Below are 21889 nucleotides of genomic sequence, written 5' to 3' on the forward strand. Positions count from 1 at the left end.
TCTAATATCAGTTAAATGTCCCCCTCTAGGAACCCTCCCCCATTTGTCCTCTTCTTGTATTTTATGCCTTCCTATCAGCCAGGCTTTGGTGTATAATATATAACATCTCAACCAGTTCATAAATTTCTGTTTTTAATATAGTCCAAGTTACCACTAGCACAGGCTACAGGAAAATACCAGACTGTCCTCTCCGAATTCAGTCTTTTTTGAAAGATTTACTTAGGAACAATTTATCATTCAGTTGCAATTTTTAAAATAATCTTAATTGACCACATATGTTATCAAATAAGAATTGGTCTTGTAGTCTCTGCCTCCCTATCTCTTCCCACCCCCTCATGTGTGCATGCTCACTACATTCTGCCAGAATGTCAGAAAATTAATTATGCCACTCTAGGCAGATAACATCACAGGAAAGCCTCCCCTGATTTAGGAAAAGATTACTAATATTGAGCTGTTACTTCTATGAGGGAAAGACTATCACTTTTAAACCTCTTTGCCTCTTTTTCCTAGTTCTTCCTCTTAATTGTGGCTCCATGTTTTGGTAGCCATAAGTTATTAGTGGTTTTTAATTTTTCTGTAACCGAAATAAAGTCTGAAAGGGTGGATTTGTCCCTTTTTTCCTCCTCTTTTCCTTTTTTTTCCTGGCTAATCGGAGGAACGCAACCACATCTGAAGCCACTTGGCTCATTATGAATTTCATGGAAACTGATTCTCTGAAAGTGTTTCCATATGTGTGTTCCCAATATATCCCATCCTCTCTAAATGGGAGCACAGACGTGTGCATGGGCTGGAAATGGCTTCAGGATGTGACAGAGCAGTCATATGACCGCCACGGCACCGTGGGTGGCCCCTTCTGAAAGACACGGTGTCCTGGGTGCTGGCCTCCTTCCTGCAGCGGATCTGGTTTCAAAGACTATCCACCCTTCCTAGGATTTAAAAAGTTCCTAATCAAGGCCTAGCAGGATCTCTTTTTCTTTTTCCCGTTCTGTATCCTACCTCCTTCTCCTTTGGCTCCTTCTTTCTGTCTTAGTCTCCCTCCCAATCTGCATACATGTTCACTCGCACAGCTACTGCCTGCCCCCTTTCCCTTTACAAAAAGGAAATATGCTATTCCAGCAATATCCTTAACATTTGGGTGGATTGAAGGCATGGTTTATGTTTCTGAAGATCGCCAGTCTCCCCTCCCTTTCAGTATTAACATACTTTCGCCTTAGAATCAAGCAGTCTTTCAGAATTTGTGAGCATGCAGTGGAAAAGTACAATTCATTACAACACAGAAAACAAATATTTATACTGGATAGTTGAAGGCACTTTTCTCTCTCTTTTTTAAACTATGAAGTTTGCTAGTCATTTCATTACCTTAAAAAATTGATTTCTACTTTCTCATTTTGCTGGTTCCTTCTCCATCAGCATGATCCATTACATTTCTCCCACATATGTCATATTTCCCTAATTATCATCTGATGAAATTAGATTTAATTTAGTGATAAATACTTGATTATTTTTTAGTGTGGAGGGATAAATTCAAGGAATTTCAGAGAACTAATGTAAAAACCCCTGAAGATCTTCATATGGAAAACACAAAGTAATATATTGCATATAGTTTAAATTTGACTTTTAAGTAATGTTTATATAGCATATCTGCTTATTACATGTTGCCTGCTTGAGACTATGCATATAACTCATCTGTTTAGCAATTTTTTCAAAGTTCTGATCTTTTTCAGTACTAGATTATGTATTAGGTAGGGTCTAACAGAGATACTTTGTTCTTAATTTGTTTTTTTTTTAAATTGAAAAATGAAAATATTTACCAAAAACAATGATAATACCTTAAAATAAATGGGGCAGCAAAATTTATATACATAAGTGTCCAAGGTGTGCATGGTAAAAAATGATGCTGATAATTTGTACATCACATTGGAAGTCTTTGTGTAACTGTGAGATCTGCAGAGAGTGCTTGCTTACATTGGTCTGGCAGAGAGGAGAGAGGCGTCTGAGCCCCAAGGGAAAGCTGAGCAAAGCTACTCTGAGGCTCCTGACTGTGTCACACCATGAAGAAGAGGGGGTCATTCTGAGGAGCAGTGGGACATGATTTTAGCAAATGGGGCAGAGGCTTCTCAATATGCCTCCAGTTGCCTCCCTATTTTTTGCCTCTTTATTGCAGAGTTGTTTAGTTGTGCCTTTTAAAAGACGGTGAACCAATGCTTGTGTAGGGGATGATATACTCTAGTTTTAAGGTTCTGCCACCTGTGTGACTTTAAGTAGTGATGTGAATGGAAGAATTTCCCATGTCATGGGTATTTTCATGGAATGTAGATCTAAGGAAGCTCAAGGCAGATCCTCTACCCTTTTCCACTGGCATGCTGTGTTAGACTAGTGTAGGACACTGGACTTGAGCTGGGAGAAACATGGAAGAGTCTCAAGCTGCCTCTCAGATCCACCATGTCTGCAGGCTTCCTGTTTTAACTATCAAAGTCATCTATGATTCTTTCTTTTTATTGGTGGTGCTGACCCGTATACTTGCTAGGTAGGTACTCTACCACTGAGTTATACTCCCAGCCCATACCTATGATTTTTGATACTCTACATACTGGCCCTATACATTTGTCTAGAAAGTCAGAGTCAGACATGTGAGGGTTTTAAGTTTTACCTGTTACTTTGCTCACTCCAAATAAATGCATAGCCTTAATGGCAACATTTAACCCAGGATGTGCTAACCTTCTGATAGGCTATGCATCTCCTTAGAGCTCCCAAACCAAGGGCACCTGTTTACTAGGGGCAAACAGCTACTTGTGGGGCCCCTATATGCAGTGTGAAGTCAAGTGATATAGTCATAGACAAGAATAGCTTTGAACTCTGAAAGAGAGCTGTACAGTATTCTTTCAGTATGGAATACATTTTAGGTTTGACATCAGCACTGCTTAATACTTTAAATATATTTCAATATAATTTGTTATTTAATGTGTCAAAAAAAGTACTAGCTGTTGTACAGTTACTGATCCTTAGACTCATTAACTTATTCATTTGTTTATCCTTTCATACACCCACTTTTTCTTCATTTTAAGTTCTTACAATGTGTACTGGGTTCTGAGAGAGATGTGAGAAAAAAAAATAAATCTTTTACCACCTAAAGCTGACTATAGTTGAAAAGTATAAGAAATAACTAATAATTTAATGAAGTAGTAAGGGCCCAAAAGAATGATATAGAAATAAATACTACTGGAAGAGAAGTGAAGAAGGAAGTTACAGAAGAGAGCAGTTGGAAAGGTTCAGCCAAAGTGTTGCAAAAGGGGAAGAAGCTTCTTAGTTACCCGAGAGCAGCTGCTTTGCAAAGATCTTGTATATGTTCCAATAGAAAGGCTGCCATGAGGGGGTTAATAAAACATTCTTGGGTTTTATTTGAGATTTGTTGAAGCAATAACTCCTACCATTTAAAAGGCCCCAATGAAGCTTTGAAGTTAACACCTCATTGCTGAGAAGCATGATGGCTTTTTGCATGAAGGAAATAGGACAGAGGACTGTGAATGTGCCAACATATGTTCAGTTGGGATTCAAAGCCCTTTTCCTTTTTTCTGCCCTGACCTGCCTCGTCAGCTGGGATGTGTAAATTCTTCTGCTTAGAGGGAAAGGTAACATGTTTCTTAGCTGATAGCCCTAAATGGCAAGTACCTCATTGGTCACTCTTCTCAAACTTGGATTTCCTTTTATTTATTTTTTTAATTTTAATTTTTTTGTGGTGCTGGGGATTGAACCCAGGGCCTTGTGCATGCAAAGCAGGCACTCTATGAACTGAGCTAGTTCCTCAGCCCCTCCCTTTAATTTTTAATCTTTAATCTTTAATTCTTTAATCCTTAATTAAGATCTCCTTTCCCACTTTAAATAAACCATCTATTATTAAATGAGACAATGTATGTTAAAATAAAGGCCTAGAAAAGTCAAGTATTAGCTGTTAGTAGGCTCCGAAGGCGAGACAAAGCAGTATTAGATCTCTGTCCTCAAGAGCTCACTCTTCAGTTGGGAGTTAGACATGACCCAGGGTAATAGCGTTAGAAAGCAGTGTGTGCAAGATTCAGTGGAGGCTTGCAGGCTGTGAGAATTAAAGAAGTGCAGGGGGTTTCTTTTACTACCTCTTGTTTTGGTTCATCCAGTTTCCACTTTCTCTGAAGACTCTAGGACCCTGATTGGGTTAAGAGAGACTTTTTTCCTTTTTCTTCATAGACTTTGTGAGGAGGGGCAAGATGTTTTTACTTTTAACATTGATTTTATTTTTATTTGAAATTCATAGGAATTTTATTAACATTTTCCCTATGTATATTAGGCTGTGAAAAATTGCTGCTGCTGCTGTTTCAATGAGCAAGGATCTTGAAGCTCTCTTTATGACAGCTCCATTTGTTTGCAAGCTGTCGGGCTGTGGCTAGAGGTGTAGACAACAGCTTTGGAATGAAATGCATCTGTAGGAAGCCAGCAGGTCCTAAGGGGATCAAACCTTTGACCTTGGTCTCATTCACATTATGCTCTGAGCAACTGAACTAATTGCTCACTATTTAGCAGATTAGATCAACAACAAGGCTAGAAAGAGTTGTTAATAGTATCCCCAAAATAGTAATTCTTATTGGGGCAACACTTAGGCATCAGAAGGATCTGGTTAAGTGTTTTTCATTTAGGCAAATATACTTCTAAGTTGGTAGAGAGGCAGGGAGAGAGGAAGAGCAGGAGGGGAGAGAGAGAGGAGTATCTAACACTGCATGTCCTTTGTTGGAAGTCAAGAGTGGTCTACTTAGACATGGTTCTGTGTGGTGATGTTGAGTGAATGGCTCCCCTTCTCTGGATTTCAGCTTCTCTATTTGTCAAATGGGGATTGATTGTAGTTATCTAAGCAGTAAATTATGAGTTTAGACTTTGCCATGAGAATATCTCAACTAGCAGAAGGAGTTCATGGCTAATTTAGGAGTTCTAAGGGCATAGCAGAGTTTTGTTGAAGTCATTTTTATTTATCTAAAAATTTACCTCAGTGTTGAGTTTTCCTTCATGTCATATTTACGTTTGTTGTTTAGTGGACTTTTTCTCCAGGGACAGGCACTGTGTTGATAAGGTTTCAGTAACTTCCATCAGACCCTAACACCCCCAAATGTAGGTTCATGTTCTTTTGAAACTCTTAGAACCAAAAGATCTGTATTGACTTGGTACCTTCGACTTACATGGTTCAGCTTAATGTGCTTAATGTGCTGGACATGGAAGAGGTACATGGATAACAGCAGGAAGAATACATTAGTGTTAAGTCATTCCTTGCTATTTTATTTACTCAGCAGATTTCAGCGAGGAGTTATAAACTGGCTCTGGGGAGCTCTGAGGCTACCACGTACATTACTGGGATAGTTTGGGGGTTGCATTTATGAACTTAGATTGACGTAATAGCACTTTTGGAACTCTAGACTTTCATCTTGATGACTCTTTTGTTAAGTCAAATTAACATTTTTCTTTAGTTTATTTAATACACAATGGGTTTTTTTTTTTTTTAAAGCTCAGTTGTTATAATGGGGCTAGTGACACAAGGTATGAATAGTTAGGACACAGTGTCGAAATAACCAAAGAATGAGATCTCAAGGAAACCATGAGTTTATCTCTAAAACAAGGATTGGAAATACAGATACATACCTACCTACTCAAGGAGAAAGTTGTAGTTATTTGCTTTGGCAACAATGATGAAAAATAAACTGAAAACTAGAAAGAGATTTATATTCTTTATTTTTAAGCTTAGGATTCCTCCCACCTCTTTACCACATGTTATTAAGTAAGGAATTACATCATTCTACAGCAAATTGCTGATGTTTCTTCATAGAACACTTTGCAGTGTGTTTCAGAAACATTTCTTGGTAACATAAAATGACTAAGCAAATTCCAGGAAATTTTGTCATTTGTAAATTATAAAAATTATTCTGTAATCCCTATAAAGTTCACTTTAGTTCATTTTGTCAAGAAGGGTTAATTCTTAAGATATTACAGTCTAAAATGTCTAAAGTGATTGGTCAAATACTGTAAACCTATCAGAAATTTGTTGCATTGTTTTCTATAAACCATAACCAGAGCTCATTAATTGAAAAATGAATGTCAATTTGTGTTAGCTAGCATCCATAAACCAAGAAGTTTCAGTAGTTCTGGCATGTGATGGGTAATAAAAATATCAGTGGAATGTATCAGGTAAAAATAGAGAGGGTGGGGGTGGAAAATTCAAAAACATATTGGAGTTTACTAGCAAGGCCCCCATAAAGGGTTTTAATGAGGTTTTTGCATCAAAATAAATGAAACCACATGGAATTTTAATTATTACTATAGTATATTTTAAGTACAAATGCTTATGAGAAGCTTTTTTTTTTAAACATTAACATGTCTATCTGTGTGAACTCTGCTTCTGTGGGGGCAAACATTGATGTTTTAAGTGCAACTGCTTTCCATTTTAAATTGCTTACATAATTCTGTTTTTTCTCATGTGCTCTAAGTATTGAACTTAATGCATGTAGAAGTGACCTGTCTATAACTATTAGCTCTGCTGACTCAAGTTCACCTAGATGCTCTGCAGTGAGAGTCTGCTAAGGAACAGCTGTGCTTCCACTTACTGCTGTAATGTTTAGAATAGTGCATAAACATTGAGGGACATCTCAATCTCATCTGTTAAATCTCATCTGCTCCCATTTCTGATTCTGTCATAATCACTGCTTCTACAGTTCAAAACTCAGAATTTCATTTTGGGGAGGGGTGAGGGAGAAGCAAGTTGAGTAGGGAGGGATTTGTGAAAAGCCTAGAGTAGCTGCCTGGCTGCTTAGGTTTTGACTTGTCATCTTGAAAGCTTTTGCTTCTGGTGTCAGAAGCTGCTCACTTGCTTTTCACCCTTAGCAGATGGGCCTGTGGGTTCTGGGACGGGACTAGTGAGGGTGGGAATCTCTGTCTACTCCTCTCCTGAGGCTGTTGCTCCTCCTCTGTCTTGTAAGTCATGGTCATAGGACATTAGAGCTGGAAGGGAACTTAGAGCTCCTCCCCCTCATTTTACAGATGATGACACTGCCACCTCTGACTTCTGCCTCTGGCCTTCCACTCTCAGTAAGAAGAGCCAGGCAGGTGAGACTTTCAAACAATTGTGGGGCTGGGTAGGGCTGGGCTGGGCTGGGCTGTTTGACTGGTACTGTCTGATTTGTGAGAAAAAGTTTTGTTAACTATATGTTGCTTTTATAAGTCACTTTTTATTATAAATGCACATCGTGATACTTACTACTAGCATTTTATGAAGATTATAAGCAATGTGCATTTTAACAAAAATGAAAAACCCTCAATCAGTATTTTTAAAGATAAATATTAGGATTATTCCTTTAATAGACATTATAATATCCAAGAACAAAGGCAGAATAAAAAATGTGACTGAAGGAATAACCTATTCACTTAAGGTCTTAGAGAATTGCCAAGTATTTTCCCTTTATAGCTAAAAGATAAAAGGAAAAGCAAATATATGAGACCTAAATCATTAGAAGATTTTAGAAGGGATCAAAATCTTAAGAACACTGGTGTTATGAAAGGGCTCATCCCAGTTCTGTCAATTCTAGAAAATTATAATTAACTCAATCTTTAGATATCACAACTATGTGTTTTTAGGCATTTCAGAAAACAAATTTCCACATGTGTTCATTTATAACTATGGTTGGGCACCAGAAATAGCTGTTAAAGAGGCATATTGGTAACGTGAGAAGTTGAAGGACTTCACATTTTAGGAGAAGTGTCATAGCCTGTAGGTCACTGCATCAAAGTAACCTAAAGGTAATCCTGTAGGACTTGGTGCCGGGGGGCCTAGTAGTTGGGTGGGGAGGTATTCTGCTCTTAATCTACCTGGGCAATGAGCCTTTTGCAGAAGCTGTTGTATGTTCCTGGCCTAAATCAGGTCCTGTGTCTCCCATGGAGACTTGAAATGCAGTGCTAAGCCTCCCTGTCCTCCCTCCTTACGTACTTTCAAAACCTACTCATCTAGCTTATGAATCTAGGGAGATTTTCTGAGGACTAGACTCTCCCTTTTGCCCCCAGAAAAGCAAGATTGTTTCAGATTACATTGAAAGCTGGTTTGGTTCCACTGTAACTCAGATGAAGATTGTAACAAAATTTGAAATTCTTTTAAGGGTTTGAAGGAAGTGGTAGGAACATGTTAGGGTATCTTTCATGTCCCTTCATTGAAGAAGGAGTCCTGCCAAGAGAACCAATAATAGAACTAATCATTTTAGAATTTCTTTACATTGGGTTAAAAACAAATTTGCTTGACTTAGTAAAAGTTTCACTTCAAATATTTGAAGTGCAAGAAGAAACAAAAAGGGAAAAAAGTCAATGAGGATTTGGTCTTAAAATCTGGTGAGTGAACCTATCTAATCAGTGTTGGGTTGGCTTACACATATGACCTAGCACACATTTGGATTTTTGAAGTCCTTTGGGATTCTCTGGGGGTGAAGAGCTTAAGGATCAATGCTGTTAACTATAAAAGTGGAAAAAAGACTGCAAAGTGACTGGTGCGTTTGAAAGTCTTGTTTGTGACTTGCTGTTCCTTTTTGAGAAGGCTAAAGTTTTCTTTTTTTCTTGTAAAAATTCTATCATTTAAATTGATATTTACAGATTTTTCCCCCCATCTTCTGTTGTAATTTTTAGGTGCTTCAGAACTGGGCCCTTTTTCAGACCCCAGGCAGTTCCCAAGCATTTCATCCCTCACTGAGAGCCGCTTCTCCAACCCACGAATGCACTATCCAGCCACCTTTACTTACACCCCGCCAGTCACCTCAGGCATGTCCCTCGGTATGTCTGCCACCACTCACTACCATACCTACCTGCCACCACCCTACCCCGGCTCTTCCCAAAGCCAGAGTGGACCTTTCCAGACCAGCAGCACTCCATATCTCTACTATGGCACTTCATCAGGATCCTATCAGTTCCCCATGGTGCCGGGGGGAGACCGATCTCCTTCCAGAATGCTTCCGCCATGCACCACCACCTCGAATGGCAGCACGCTATTAAATCCAAATTTGCCTAACCAGAATGATGGTGTTGACGCTGATGGAAGCCACAGCAGTTCCCCAACTGTTTTGAATTCTAGTGGCAGAATGGATGAATCTGTTTGGCGACCATATTGAAATTCCTCAGCAGTGGCCCAGTGACATCTGGGGGGCCACATCCCACATGTGTCAATATATACATATATAAAGAGAGTGCATATATATGTATATCGATTAGCTACAAAGTGCCTATTTTCTAGAAGATTTTTCATTCACTCAGTCATGATCTTGCAACCATAAGAGGGTAGATATTAAAAAACAGAGGCCCAAGAGAGACAATTATAATTGGTTTTCAGATTGTTTACTACTTAAGATGTATTTTTTACAAAGGAACAATCAAAGAACAGGTATTTTTGTTGTTGTTTGGTCTATTATTATAAATAACCTGTTCATAGGCCAGTTGAGAGAGGTGGACTCCAGACTCAGGAGGAAGAAGAGCAAAGCTGCTTCCTCTCTGTGTTTTGAAACCACACACTTCATGGTTGCAGCTGTGTGTGGACCAGTGTATCGGCAGGCCAGCTTACAAAGCCAGTCTTGGTGCACATTAAGGGACAAGAGATAGATGGATGCTTCCCTTACGGTACCATCCATTCAGAGTAACTATTCCAAACTTTGCTTTCAGACTTGCTGCAGGCACTCATTTGAACTGTTTAGTTCATTTTTTTCCCCCCTATTCTAAGTGACTTCAAAAATACTCCCCCCTGTTCCCATTGAACCAAAAAGAAATCCCACCCCTAGGATCCCTCTCTCCTTTTATGCAAAACTGAAAATGGCAATACCTTATTATAGCCATAATGGTATAGATAGTGTTTGCGTTTGGCTGTGTGTTATTTGTTTTCTTTTTTTTTAAATTATGAATATATGTAAAATCTGAGGTAACTTGTTAACGTGAATGGTCATATAACTTTAAAGATATATTTATAATTATTTAATGACATTTGGACCTTTGAAACATTTCTTAGCATATTGATATGTTGACTTCGGTCTCTAAAAGTGCTCTTTATTAAATAACAAATTTCTTCAGTGGGCTAGAGCCATATCTGAAATATTGCTAAGCAATTTCAGTTCATCCAGGCACAATGTGATTTTTAAAAATTCTTCCATCTCCAAATATTTTAGATGTAGCTTGTCTTGTAATGTATGAAGGAAATTTTTGTTTAGTTCTTTCAAATCTTTGATTGCCTTTAACACAGCTTTGCCTTTTAAAGCAATAATTAGGAATTTACAAAACTACCCTTTGCCCTTTATCACGTGTGTTGCCCTTTATCAGCATGAAATGCTGGAGTTACGTGGTTTCCTAATTTCTTTCAGATAATTATGACTCTTGTCATATTAAAAAGACAAGCACAAGTGAGTCATTGAACTGCAGAAAAATGTTTTGTGGTTTTATAGTTAAGCAAAACTTTAAATCGCCAGGTTTCTTAATGAAGACATAGTCATCTTAAAACCACTCATGTGGATAAAGGTTCAGTGATAATACACATACTACAGGAAAGTAAAATTACACGGTGGATTCTTAACCAGCCTTATTGAACCATAAATCAGGGGAACCTAATCTGCTTTACCAAGGCCCCTCTGGCAGCTTTCCAAATAATTTGCATTTAAAGGAACAGAATGTAGTCATTGACCTAGGGGAGCTAGTCATCTGAGTTCCAAGTTCTAGCAGGTAGCTGATGTGAGAAAACCTAGAGCTGCGGGGACCTACATAACCACTTTTGACATTTATATTTCTCACACAGAAGGGCCAAGAGCAGGCTGAGTGTGTGGATTGGTGTCTGTCACCATGTACAAATTTGAGCTAGAGCTCTTTTGAGGATGTACTTTGACCACTCCTGGCACCCATGTGGCCAACTCCCACGAGTGAATCCTCAATCCAAGTCAGTATCATTTAATGACATCACCAGGCAAATCCCCAATCTCTCACCCTCACATCAGGGCACTTTCATCTGAATCCCATGATTTTCTAAATAGAACTCTTGCAGAAATTTGCTTTTGGTCCCCAGTCGCCCTCTTGCGCTCTAGTCCTTCTCAAGGCCACAAACAACGGAGCACAGCCTTGGGACAGGCAGACCTGTGTTTGCTTCCTGGAGAGTCTCCCTTAGAATTCATCCTAATTCCTAATACAAATTAAGGGGAAACAAACAAACAACCCCCACCCCGAACACTTTGCCTTCTAAAGGTTGTATACCAAGTATGCTTAGCTATATAAGCCACTTTTCTATCACTTAAGATGGAAGTAGTAATTGATACTATTTATTGTTTGTGTGTGGTAGCTTGAAGCACACCACTGTCCATTTATTTGTAAGTATAAAATATGTGTTTGTTTCAGCAGCACTTAAAAAAGCCAGTGTCTGGTTACACATTTCAATTTTTAATTAATTGACATAAAACTGTTACCATCAGTGCCCGCTGCACCCTATTTAATAAAAAGGTACTATATTTGTACATTATTTTTTAATGTTAAAAGGGCTTTTTTAAGTTTACAGTACACATAGTAAGTGACCATAGGGATGCTTTAATGTTGAAGTGTTATGATAGTGGCTGCAGGCAGCAACCCAGAAACACTTTAAGTTTTTTTCCTTGGGGAAAATTCAAGCACTTCTCTCCACCCTCACTCTGACCGCCCCCAATAAGCATAATTCACGTTGTTTTAGAACAAATTCTGTCTTTTTTGGCTTGGGGGCTAAAATTCATTAATTCATACCCCTATCCCCCATCCCTTCCCCTGAACCCTTACTTTGCACTGGGTCATGTGTATGATTTGTGATTTTGAGACCAAAGCACTCTCCCTCCTACTATGGAACCATGTACCAAGTCAGCATTCTGCTTCCTTGGGATTAACATCACATTCTTTATGTAGCACAAACATTGCTGGAATTCACAGTGTGACCAACTCAGCCATAGTTTTTTTTTTTTTTTATCTGTTCAAGTTATCTCACAAATTTTAACCTATGTCTGAGTTCCAGAACAGGTGCCACAGCTTTGATTTTGAATTAATTGAAGTGACATCCAGGCTGGAACTGAGTCTTAGCAGGTTAACTTGTTTGGTTTCTACACTGTCTCATTCCCTGCCCCTTACCCACTACCCCCCACCCCCAGAGCCCTTTTAAAAGAAGCAGAGAAATAAATCCACATCATTAGAGACTATCCACTGTAAATTCAGGAAGGAGGAGATATGTGTGATGACTTAAAGGGCTCCCTTCATACTGAGGAAAGGGCCCCCAGAATCGAGGCTAACCGTGAAAACACAGCATTAGCAAAATTAATCATCATACTTATGATATTTGAAAGAACAATAAACTAAATAAAAGATAACTCTTCCAACTTGAATTTGTTGTTCTTAAAAGATAATGCATTTTAAAAATACTTTTCTATGTGAGAATTTTTTAGTTGTCTGTTTATTTCATGTTTACAAATAATTGTTTGCTTTTTAATGCAGTACTTTAAAATATATCAGCCAAAACCATAACTTACAGTAATTTCTTAGGTATTCTGAATAAAATTCCATTTTTTGGATATGTTTTACCATTTTTAGATTTCTGTGGAACAAAAATATTTGTAGCATTTTGTGTAAATACAAGCTTTTCATTTTTATTTTTTTTTCCAATTGCTATTGCCCAAGATTTGCTTTCCATGCACATATTGTACAAATTCTGCTTTGTGCCACAGGTCATGATTGTGGATGAGTTTACTCTTAAATTCAAAGGGACTATTTGTATTGTATGTTGCAACTGTAAATTGAATTATTTGGCATTTTTCTCATGATTGTAATATTAATTTGAAGTTTGAATTTAATTTTCAATAAAATGGCTTTTTTGGTTTTGTTATGTGTGTACATTGGATCCTTTCTCATCCGCGTTTTCTTCAGTCTGATGCCTACTCTGCCTATACCTGGGCACTTATTGGTCTCAGGGCTGGCAAGGGCTGGGTAAGATCAGAGATCAAATGTTACTGGTGAGAGGAAAAAATCTTGGTAAGCACTATGCTCTTGTTTGTCCTATGCTTGGAGAGGGGTGAACACAGCATCTAGCAGTGAACTCGTGTCCTTAACCTGTCAGAAGAAAAGTAGTGCTCGCTCTGTCCTTGGATAAAGCTGTATTCCACCCGTGGGACCAGTCATGGCATATAAATGGCAGCCTTGATGGTTTCAGTCTCCTAATCTCTGGGAACATGAATAGGGCCCAATAAGTGAATCCCTGGCTGTAGTCAGGTCTCAAGTAGCCTAGATATAGAGAATATTCTATTTTCCTTCCCATCTCTTTTGAGTTCTTAAAAATGAAGTCAGCCAAAGCCCAAGGATAAGAAAAAAATGGACCGTGGTCTAAAGAGCTCTAGCCTCAGAAAATTTCTACTAGTGAACAAAACTGTAGATTGGAAAATTTTAATTTCTTGGCCACTGTTTATTTTTGGTAAGTGTCTCCCCTATGATAAGGTTGAGGGCCTGGGATAGGGGGGTTTCTTGCTTCATGACCTATGCTTTTTATATATTTTGTCTTACCATAGTTCTAAAAGAGGGACCCAGGAAACCATGTTATGGAGAAGTGTGGTCACTCGCCAAGCTGGCTCACATCATACTGAGAGTTAGGTGCCTCCGTTAGGAAAATGTGTTCAGTCTTAACCCTTCCCTGTTTTCTGAGAAGTCTGATTTCTAATAGGAATCTCCTAGAAGCACTTGGATGAGCTCAGGCCAGGGAGTCTGTTTGCGACTTTTTGAGGATGTATATTTACTTATTTATTGAGATTAAACATCTGTGTGACTTTAAAGGTCATCCACAAGGGAGGTGGCATGGGCATTTCTTCAGTTTTGTGCAGCATCAAGGTATACAGCACATGACTTTTCTGAGTCTCAGTTTCTTGGCTTATGGAAAGGTATTGGGCTAGACCTTGGCACTATTGACCTTTCAGCCTGGATAGTTATTTGTTGTGTGTTCCAGGGGTGCTGTCCTGAGCATTTTAGGATGTTTAGCAGCATCCCTGGCCTTTTACCTACTAGATCCTAGTATCACCTCCCAGGCACAGCAACCCAAAGTATCTCCAGACACTGCCAAATGTCCCTGGGGTGAGGGTGGGGGAGGCCAAAAATCTCCATTGATGGGGGACAGTTGGATTATAGGTTCTGTCTGAATTCTTAGGTCAAACTTTATTGCCAGAGCTATATGAGAATACCTTGCTTATTAAAAAGTGGTCACCAGGCAGAAGACTGAGAGGCTTTTCAGTAATAGATGTTCATGGATCTTTTCTTTTCCTTTACCTGATGGACCCTTAGGTTTGGATGCAATGTGAGGGTGCTTCTGGCTTTTCCTCTGTGCTTCTTCCTCCTGTCTGCGTCTTGATCTGTAACAGTCAGTGAATAGCACAGCTGTGGGGCTTTGCTAGGCCTAAACTGGTTGGCCAGATTTATCACGGCTTCTCTGTTCTCACTGAAAGGATAGGCAGAAGAAGAAAGCAGTTTCTTCAGTGTTTTTGACTCCTCATGTCCCAAATATTTAATCATCAGATATTTCTGTGAGAGTGAGTATTTCCTGTTAACTCAAACCTGCTTGAGTCTGGCCCAATAAACACCTTAGCTCTCTGTTACAGAGTTTATTTGGCTGGGAAATGGGTATTACCATGTAAACAGGAAGCCCCCTGAAGTTATTATCTAGAGATGTGGTTGAAGAGCCACATGTTTATATTTATGGGATGTGAAAACATTCTGAAAGGCAAAGGAGGATGTTGAGGAAGCCCTCATTCACAGTCAGTGAGAACAGGTCTTACAGACTGTCATGAGTTGGTTTTTTTATTCCCTCTGGAAATGGGTGGTAAATAATAATAACACAGCTAAGAACCACTGCAAAAATGGAGAGACCGACTCATTTGATTTAATGAACTACATTCTTTTAAACTGTAAGCAATCCAATCAACTGGCCTCTCTGTCCCAACTACTTGAAAATCAGTTTAGAGATCCTTCCAAGGAAACAATTGGTTTAGGGGCATCTGAAAAGGTAGAAGGCTTACGATAACACTGTCGCAGTCTAAATTTTTCTAGAGAGGTAGAACAAAGAGTGGTTGCTGCAGTTTTGGTTGAGTAGGGGTCAGCTTACCTGTGAAATTGCAGGCACACTCTCACATTTGCTCCCAGAGACAATTCTAAGAGGCAGAGTTGTCCCAGCACTAATGACATGACTTTGTGGGTGATAAGATGGCCCTCTTGCATCCTATGACTATGTACCCCAGATATGCTCCAAATAATTTCCCAACCATTTCTCTGCTTGTCTTCCATGGACTGTCTCCTTGACCTTGGAAAAGGTGCCTAATAAAGACCAAATAGGAACGAATACATGGAAAGCTGATCCTCTATATTTAAGTTATGTGCTCTGAGTAAAGGCAAAGCAATCTCCCCTCCTGCCAATCCTTCCCATGCATCCTGGTAAACCTCCACGTGACTTCCCAGGGGCTTTTCAGCAGTAGCTATTCAATTTGGAGGTCTTGGAAATGTGATTTTTAAAAGCTATGAATTGAAATTTAACAAAGAAAAAGATCCACTGAAGATACAAAGAGTAATATGCCAAGATGTGTGTGTGTGAGAGTGTGTGTGTGTGTGTGTGTGTGTGTATGTGCAGGTGTGTATGTATGCATGCTTACCTGAAGGGAGAGAGCAGGGTATGAGGAGGAAGAATAGAAAGGGAGATGAGGCTCACTGTCCCCATAAACTCACTTCTTGGCACAGCATTGATTTGTCTTAGCTGTTTGTTTGTTATTCCTGCAATTGCTACAACAACAACAACAACAACAACAAACACCACCTTCACTCCACAAGTGGTGAAGAAGTTACTTATTCTTGTTCTGATCAGTTATTAGGAAAAGGGATCCGGCTAAGGGAGCATGGTGGAAGCTGACATTTAAGAGGCTATTATTCATTTTTGTAAAGCTGTTATTCAAAAGCTTCTTTTGACTCAACCCAATCCTGCTATTCAGATATGCTCAGCCAGTCAGAAAGCAGGGTGGGGGGGGGTCAAGTTTCTGGAAACTCACTTAACTTTTACTAAAATGTATTTCATTTTCTTACTCTTATGTTGTAATGATGTTGGGCCACTTAGTAGGGTTTTCTGAAAAACTTGCTTTATGTTTTAGCATTGCAAGTTCAAAGCCAGCCTCAGCAACTTAGGCTAGGCCCTAGTGATACCCTGTCTTAAAACAAAAATAAAACAAATATATATATTTGTTTATATAAAATATAATATATATAAAAATATATATATATATATATAAATAGCTGGGGATGTGGCTCAGTGGTTAAGTGCCCCTGGGTTTAATCCCTGAAACCAAGATAAATAAATAAAACAAAGAACATATAGCAAAATGTTTTTTTAAAAGAGCAAAATTCTTCTCTTGAGCCCTTCAAAGAGTAGTTCTTGGAGCTAAGTTCTAGTCCTTGGAACTAGACCCAGTACACAAAAAATTCAACCAGGTCTCAAGTGGCTCTGTGCTCCATAGGCCTCAGAAAATTTCTCCTGGAGCACCCAAAGTAACAGTATTAGCCTGAATGTGGAAAGGGAAGGAGGAGGGAGCAGGTTTAGTGGGATCAGAGATAAAGTCTACAGTGACACAACACAAGGGTGTGCTTAGAGGAGTACCAAGAACCCCCAAAGCGCAACTGGATGATGGATTGAGGTAAATGTGCAAACCATGATTTAAAAAACAGCAAAAAGCTGACAACAGAACCACATGAAACACGAAATTGTGGGAATATTAGTAAAATGGCTTTATGATTTAAATTTCCTTTGATATACTTTCCTTACTAAATCAATTCATTTTTCAAAAATAATTCCATCTGTCCCCAGCAGGGAAACGACTCTGACCAGTTTCACTTTCTGTTTCTCTATTTCTCTTCATTCTTTTGCCCCAAACAGGGGGATCATTCCATATTCTAGTAATACCTTCACCTCATTTTGTTTTCTGTAAAGTCATTTAATATTTAAAATCAAAATAACTTGACTTCTTTCTGCCTAAAGAGTCTTTTTTGGCATAGTGGATCTAGGGACAGAGAAAATTGGTCTCCTTATAGAAATCCTCTCATTGGTACACTCACAGGCGACAAGTGTGGAGATCACTATTGAATATCATTCCCAGCCATATCTTCTGGAACACAAACTGTGAATTGCAGAGAGGTTGGTGGACCAGCTTTCAGTCCTTGCGGCCATGAGGGACAGAGAAGCTTCCAAGAAGGAGGCAAGTGCTGAGTTAAGTAAGGAGTTAAGTGGTTAATAGGAACTAAGTTTTTTTATTAGCTAATAAAACCCTCTTAGGGTTTTTCATATTATATGGTTCCTTCAGGCTCTAGCCCAATGCTCAAAAGCAGAAAAAGACAAAAACAACAACAAAAAGCTGGAGCCTAAATACCAATGCTGTCCCAGTCTTGTTTACTTTTTCATTTCCTCAGTTGTAAAAAAAAAAAAAAAAAAAAAAGAGGGAGAGAGAGAAAGAAAAATATTCCTCTGGTAGTTCAACTTTATCACACTACAGGACCAGATAGGGTTTGAACAGCTCCAGAGTTCCTGCCTCCCTGTGAGAGGAAAAAGTACGCTCTGTTTCCGAAAAAGGAGACCAAATGATGGATACATCAGGAAACTTTAAAATGAAAGCAGTGGTGGAGGAGGGCTAGCAGATATTAAGCCGAAACCCATCTCTGGAATCCTGAATGCAAATGATCTCTGTCCTTTTATTGCCAGTGGTGCTGTTCTCCCAGCAGAGCAGGATGTTCTTGTTTTTAATAATAGCCAGACCAGATGCTAACTTCTCCCCGGCAACATGCTGTATAAGTGAGAAGGCAAACAGCTGATTCCTGTTAAGATGAACACCAGGAGAATAAGCCAGAAAGTATGAGAATTCTCTGGAGGGTTTTGCTTTGTAAACCCCTGTTTGGCAGAGACATCACAGAATCTGAGCTGAAAACACAGTGTGTCCCCCTGTCCCCCCTGCACCCATTCCTTGGCTGAGCTGCTTACTGGGGGCCTTTGAGCCTCTTGCCTTTGCCATCCAACCCTGTTCTAAGTTATCCAGAAGACCAGCTTCAGCTTTCCCAAGAGGGAAAGTCAGAAGCCCTGGGTCTTTGGGCTTTCAGTGACTCTAGAAAATACTCATCAATAGCAGGAATTTTTACTTGCTCCTTGACATAGAAAATAGTGAAATCCTGAACATAAGCCAATATTTTAAAATGACATCTTTGTTCCATCTTTTTCACTCCTGTGTCTCCAGTAAGATTCTATCAAATCTATCAGATACTATTTTGTTTTAGAATATGTTATGCATGTAACGTACTGCTTTCTTTCCCAGAGAGCTACCAGAGCTAGTGGGGGGCTCCATTGGGCCAGGATGACCAGAATGGACTGTGACCAGGAGGCACGTTATTGCCAACTCATGCCACCTTGGAATGCTTCCCTGATGTCACTTCCGGAGAGCAGAGGTGCTTCCAGGGAGGGGTGTACATAAAACTTTCTAGTCTCTTTTGGGGCTTGGCACCCAAGGCCAATGGGCAAGTGAGAGAGAGAGAGAAGGAAGGGGTAATAGAAGCAGGTGGGGAGCTCACTCCAATAATAAGTTCCAAGAAGCCGCCTTTGCTACACTTCCTCTTCATTTCGGCCTCCTAAGCCCCCATCCTTCCTCTCGCCATCTGTCACTCCTTCCCCTGCAGCACAGGCTCATCGTGCTTTCCTCACTATTTTCTTTTTAGCTTCTCCCTTTAGGATGGTACTGGAAGCCATTGTTTTAATTTCCTTCTGGGGAAAAGTCAGAGCTGCTACCAATAGTATAATGGCCTATGTACCTGGCACTTTCCTTAATATTTCACAGGTCTTATCTCAATCTTCCCAGCAACCTATGAAGAAGCTGGTACTGTTTTCATCCTCATTTTACTGATAGGAAACTGAGATTCAGACTTGTCCCAGGCTACACAGCTATTAAGACTCAAGCCCAGATCTGCCTGATCCCAACGCCTATGTTCCTAAGCTACAACTCTGGGCACAATCTCCTCTCATCTGTCTAATGGAGGTCATGAGAAGTAAATGAATTAGTGAGATAGCAAAGTGTCGAGCACATAATAGATGTAAAATAGATGCCACCTATCATTATTATTATTTATAATAATTAAGATAGTTATTTTTTAAAAGCATAAATAAAATTTTTAATTAGTTTGATCACAATAGAGCTGAAGTTCCAAGTGGAACAATTTTGTAAAAATATTATTTTAGTATTTAAAAAATATTGCTCTTTGAAAATGATATTTTTCACTTTCAAACTTTTTTTTTCCCTATTGCCCATCAAAACTAAGTTTGGCAGTAGATTTATTATGGGTACCTTCCATAAAGAACACAGAGACATCTCTTCACATAGTACATAAATACAAGAGACATTTTGACACATTCAGAACAGGAATGTTGACTCTACATTGATCCCAGTCTCAAATCTGTGGTCTCTTCCAAGGTTTTCCATTTAGTTTCATGTAAACATTGCTACCGAGAAAAATCTAACTTTTTTTTAGTAAAAAGTAACTTAATTTGTCAGCATTTGTCTCATATATATAAGACAAAGACCCAAACCAAGAAACTACTGTCAACTTCAACCCTTCTTTCCCATGAATGGCGTTCAGGTCCACCTGATGAAGGGGCGCCCCTGACTCCCCTGTTTTTGATAACACTAAGAGTGTGGTGGAGAGGGCTGGGGTGCAAGCAAGAGGCTGAGGAAAACTGGCTGAAGCCTGGAAGGGGACTTGGAACCCTATGGTGGGCAAGGCTTTGTGCCAGGTGCAGAAGCCAGAGGAGCTCAGGGCTGAGCTCCACTACATCACTGAAGTCACTGAATGAATAGGTGGGTATCTCCGTTTGTATCTTAAAGCATTTAACAGACTATTGTCTTAAATATATTTCATATGGAACTCATATTCCATTTTACTAGAAGTCCAGATAATGGAAATGACCACTCTCCCTCCCATCTTTTCTGCCTTCGTTTCTTTCTCGTCCCTATAAATATTTATTGAACACCTACCATAGGCAGGGCAATACACAAGAAGACTACCACCATCAGAAAACAGCGGAAAGCATTTCTGTTCAGATGGAATTTCTTATTCCATCTCAGTAAATGAGGCCATTATTTATTTTAAGCAAATTCAGAAGGCTAAAAACAGATTGCCAAAAATAGAGATTAAAAAGTTAGCCATTTGTTTGTAGAGAGAATTTAGGTAGTTTTGATTTCTGTTTATAGCCAATTTCATTTCCTATTTCTCATTTCCTAAAACACTTATGTATTTGTAAGGTACTTAGCATCTATATTTAGTCACATGAACCTTTCATTCCCACCACATGTATGGGTGGTGTGGTGTTTAAAAACTGGGTGATTTTCACATAGTCAAAGTGGGAAAAGCTACTTTTCCATTTTTTCCTCCCTGGTGTAGCAGTTATGAAGCCAATTCTGCATTAAGGGATTGAACAGTGTATCTAAAGGGAGGCAGCAGGAGGTGGCAAAAGATGTGGGCTCCAGATCCTTAATCCCCTCTAACTTGCTGCATTATCTTTTTAAAAAAATATTTATTTTTTAGGTGTAACTGGACACGATACCTTTATTTTATTTATTTATATGTGGTCCTGAGGATTGAACCCAGGGCCTTGCACATGCCAGATGAGCGCTCTACCACTGAACCACAACCCCAGCCCATGATGTGTTATTTGAACTAGCCACTTAACCTCTCCAGACCTTCTCCTTAAATGTGGATGGTCATCAATTGCCTGTCAGTTCCCTTGAAGGACCATGCCACTCTTACCTACAGAGGTGGAATGGAGAAACCATGGGAAGTTTTGAGAAGCAGTTGGAATTGCCTTGCCTCAGGAGAGAGAAGAGGGTCCATTGTTGTAGTGGAACTGGCAAAAAAGTGTCCATTTTATAGAGAATGAGGAAATGAAATCCCAAATCACTGAAGCAAATCACCCTGTAGATAGATGACTGGAAGTCAAGGGTTAGGAAGTCCACTTCCAAGCAGTTCCTAAAATTGCTCACTGAAAGAGACATTTCCTTCCTTTATAACAGTAGCATCTTCTGCTCTGCTCTCATTAACCAGTTATACATATTTACTTTTCTAGTTTTCATGAGCCTATTTCGACTTGTTATAAACTTAGGCATTAAACTTAGATTCATTAAAACTTTCTTATACTCATAAATTGATTTTCAACATACTGATTCCACACACTCTCTAGCTAACCTAAAGAAGACCTGCTGTTCATTACTTTATAAAAACTTGGTTGAAGTTTGTCTACCAGGCCTACCTTATTGGTGAAAGATTCAGTCTGAGAGCATTGGTGCCGTTTCTTCTGAGTCAAAGATGACCTGTCCATTGGCAACATGTTTTGAGCTTATTTTCCCTTAGTAGACAGGAGGGCTTTTCTCACGCAAGTCCCTTGCCCTCCATACTAAGGACAGATGCCCTTGAGATGGAAAGGCCTTTCTAGTTTTTCATGCTTTGTTCTACAGAGATGAGACTTAATGTGATTAACACTATAACCTAGCCACCTAAACAAATGTAAGTGCTAATCTTGAAAAATACTTCTCATCTCAATTGTACCTTTTATCTGCTTGCTATCTGAGTTACCTAGAGCCAATGTCTCTTCAATTTAAAAATAGAACAGGAAACCCATGCTAACAGGGCAATGACAGTGCACACAGCTAAAGTGTAGTGTTTTTAGACAAAACTAGTAACATAATCATGTAACCCTCCTGTTTAATGATAGACACAGCCGTCACTGTGCCAACTGATTATCAGATACAAGTACTAAGACATTCACATTTAT

General features: G+C 39.2%; 1 protein-coding gene across 8 annotated transcripts in view; it reads left to right on the plus strand.

The window, feature by feature from the left end:
* Positions 1–21889, plus strand: part of RUNX2 (RUNX family transcription factor 2) — a gene marked incomplete at its 5' end in the record, with an annotated part of 232802 nt that overhangs the window by 111833 nt on the left and 99080 nt on the right. For 3 of the 8 annotated variants that reach the window (XM_081296134.1, XM_081296137.1, XM_081296138.1), the window contains 2 exons: positions 7048–7113; positions 8674–12203. The exons of 3 other annotated variants lie outside the window; for them this stretch is intronic. In XM_081296134.1, the coding sequence (XP_081152260.1) occupies positions 7048–7113; positions 8674–9152 (545 nt within the window). In that variant the 3' untranslated portion in view covers positions 9153–12203. Of the gene's footprint in view, positions 1–7047; positions 7114–8673; positions 12204–21889 lie in introns of those variants that run through there. 2 more of the 8 variants (XM_081296135.1, XM_081296139.1) reach the window with 1 other exon arrangement.

The sequence above is a fragment of the Spermophilus citellus genome, assembly GCF_964194105.1.
Source record: "Spermophilus citellus genome assembly, chromosome: 5".
In the NCBI taxonomy this organism is placed as follows: domain Eukaryota; kingdom Metazoa; phylum Chordata; class Mammalia; order Rodentia; family Sciuridae; genus Spermophilus; species Spermophilus citellus.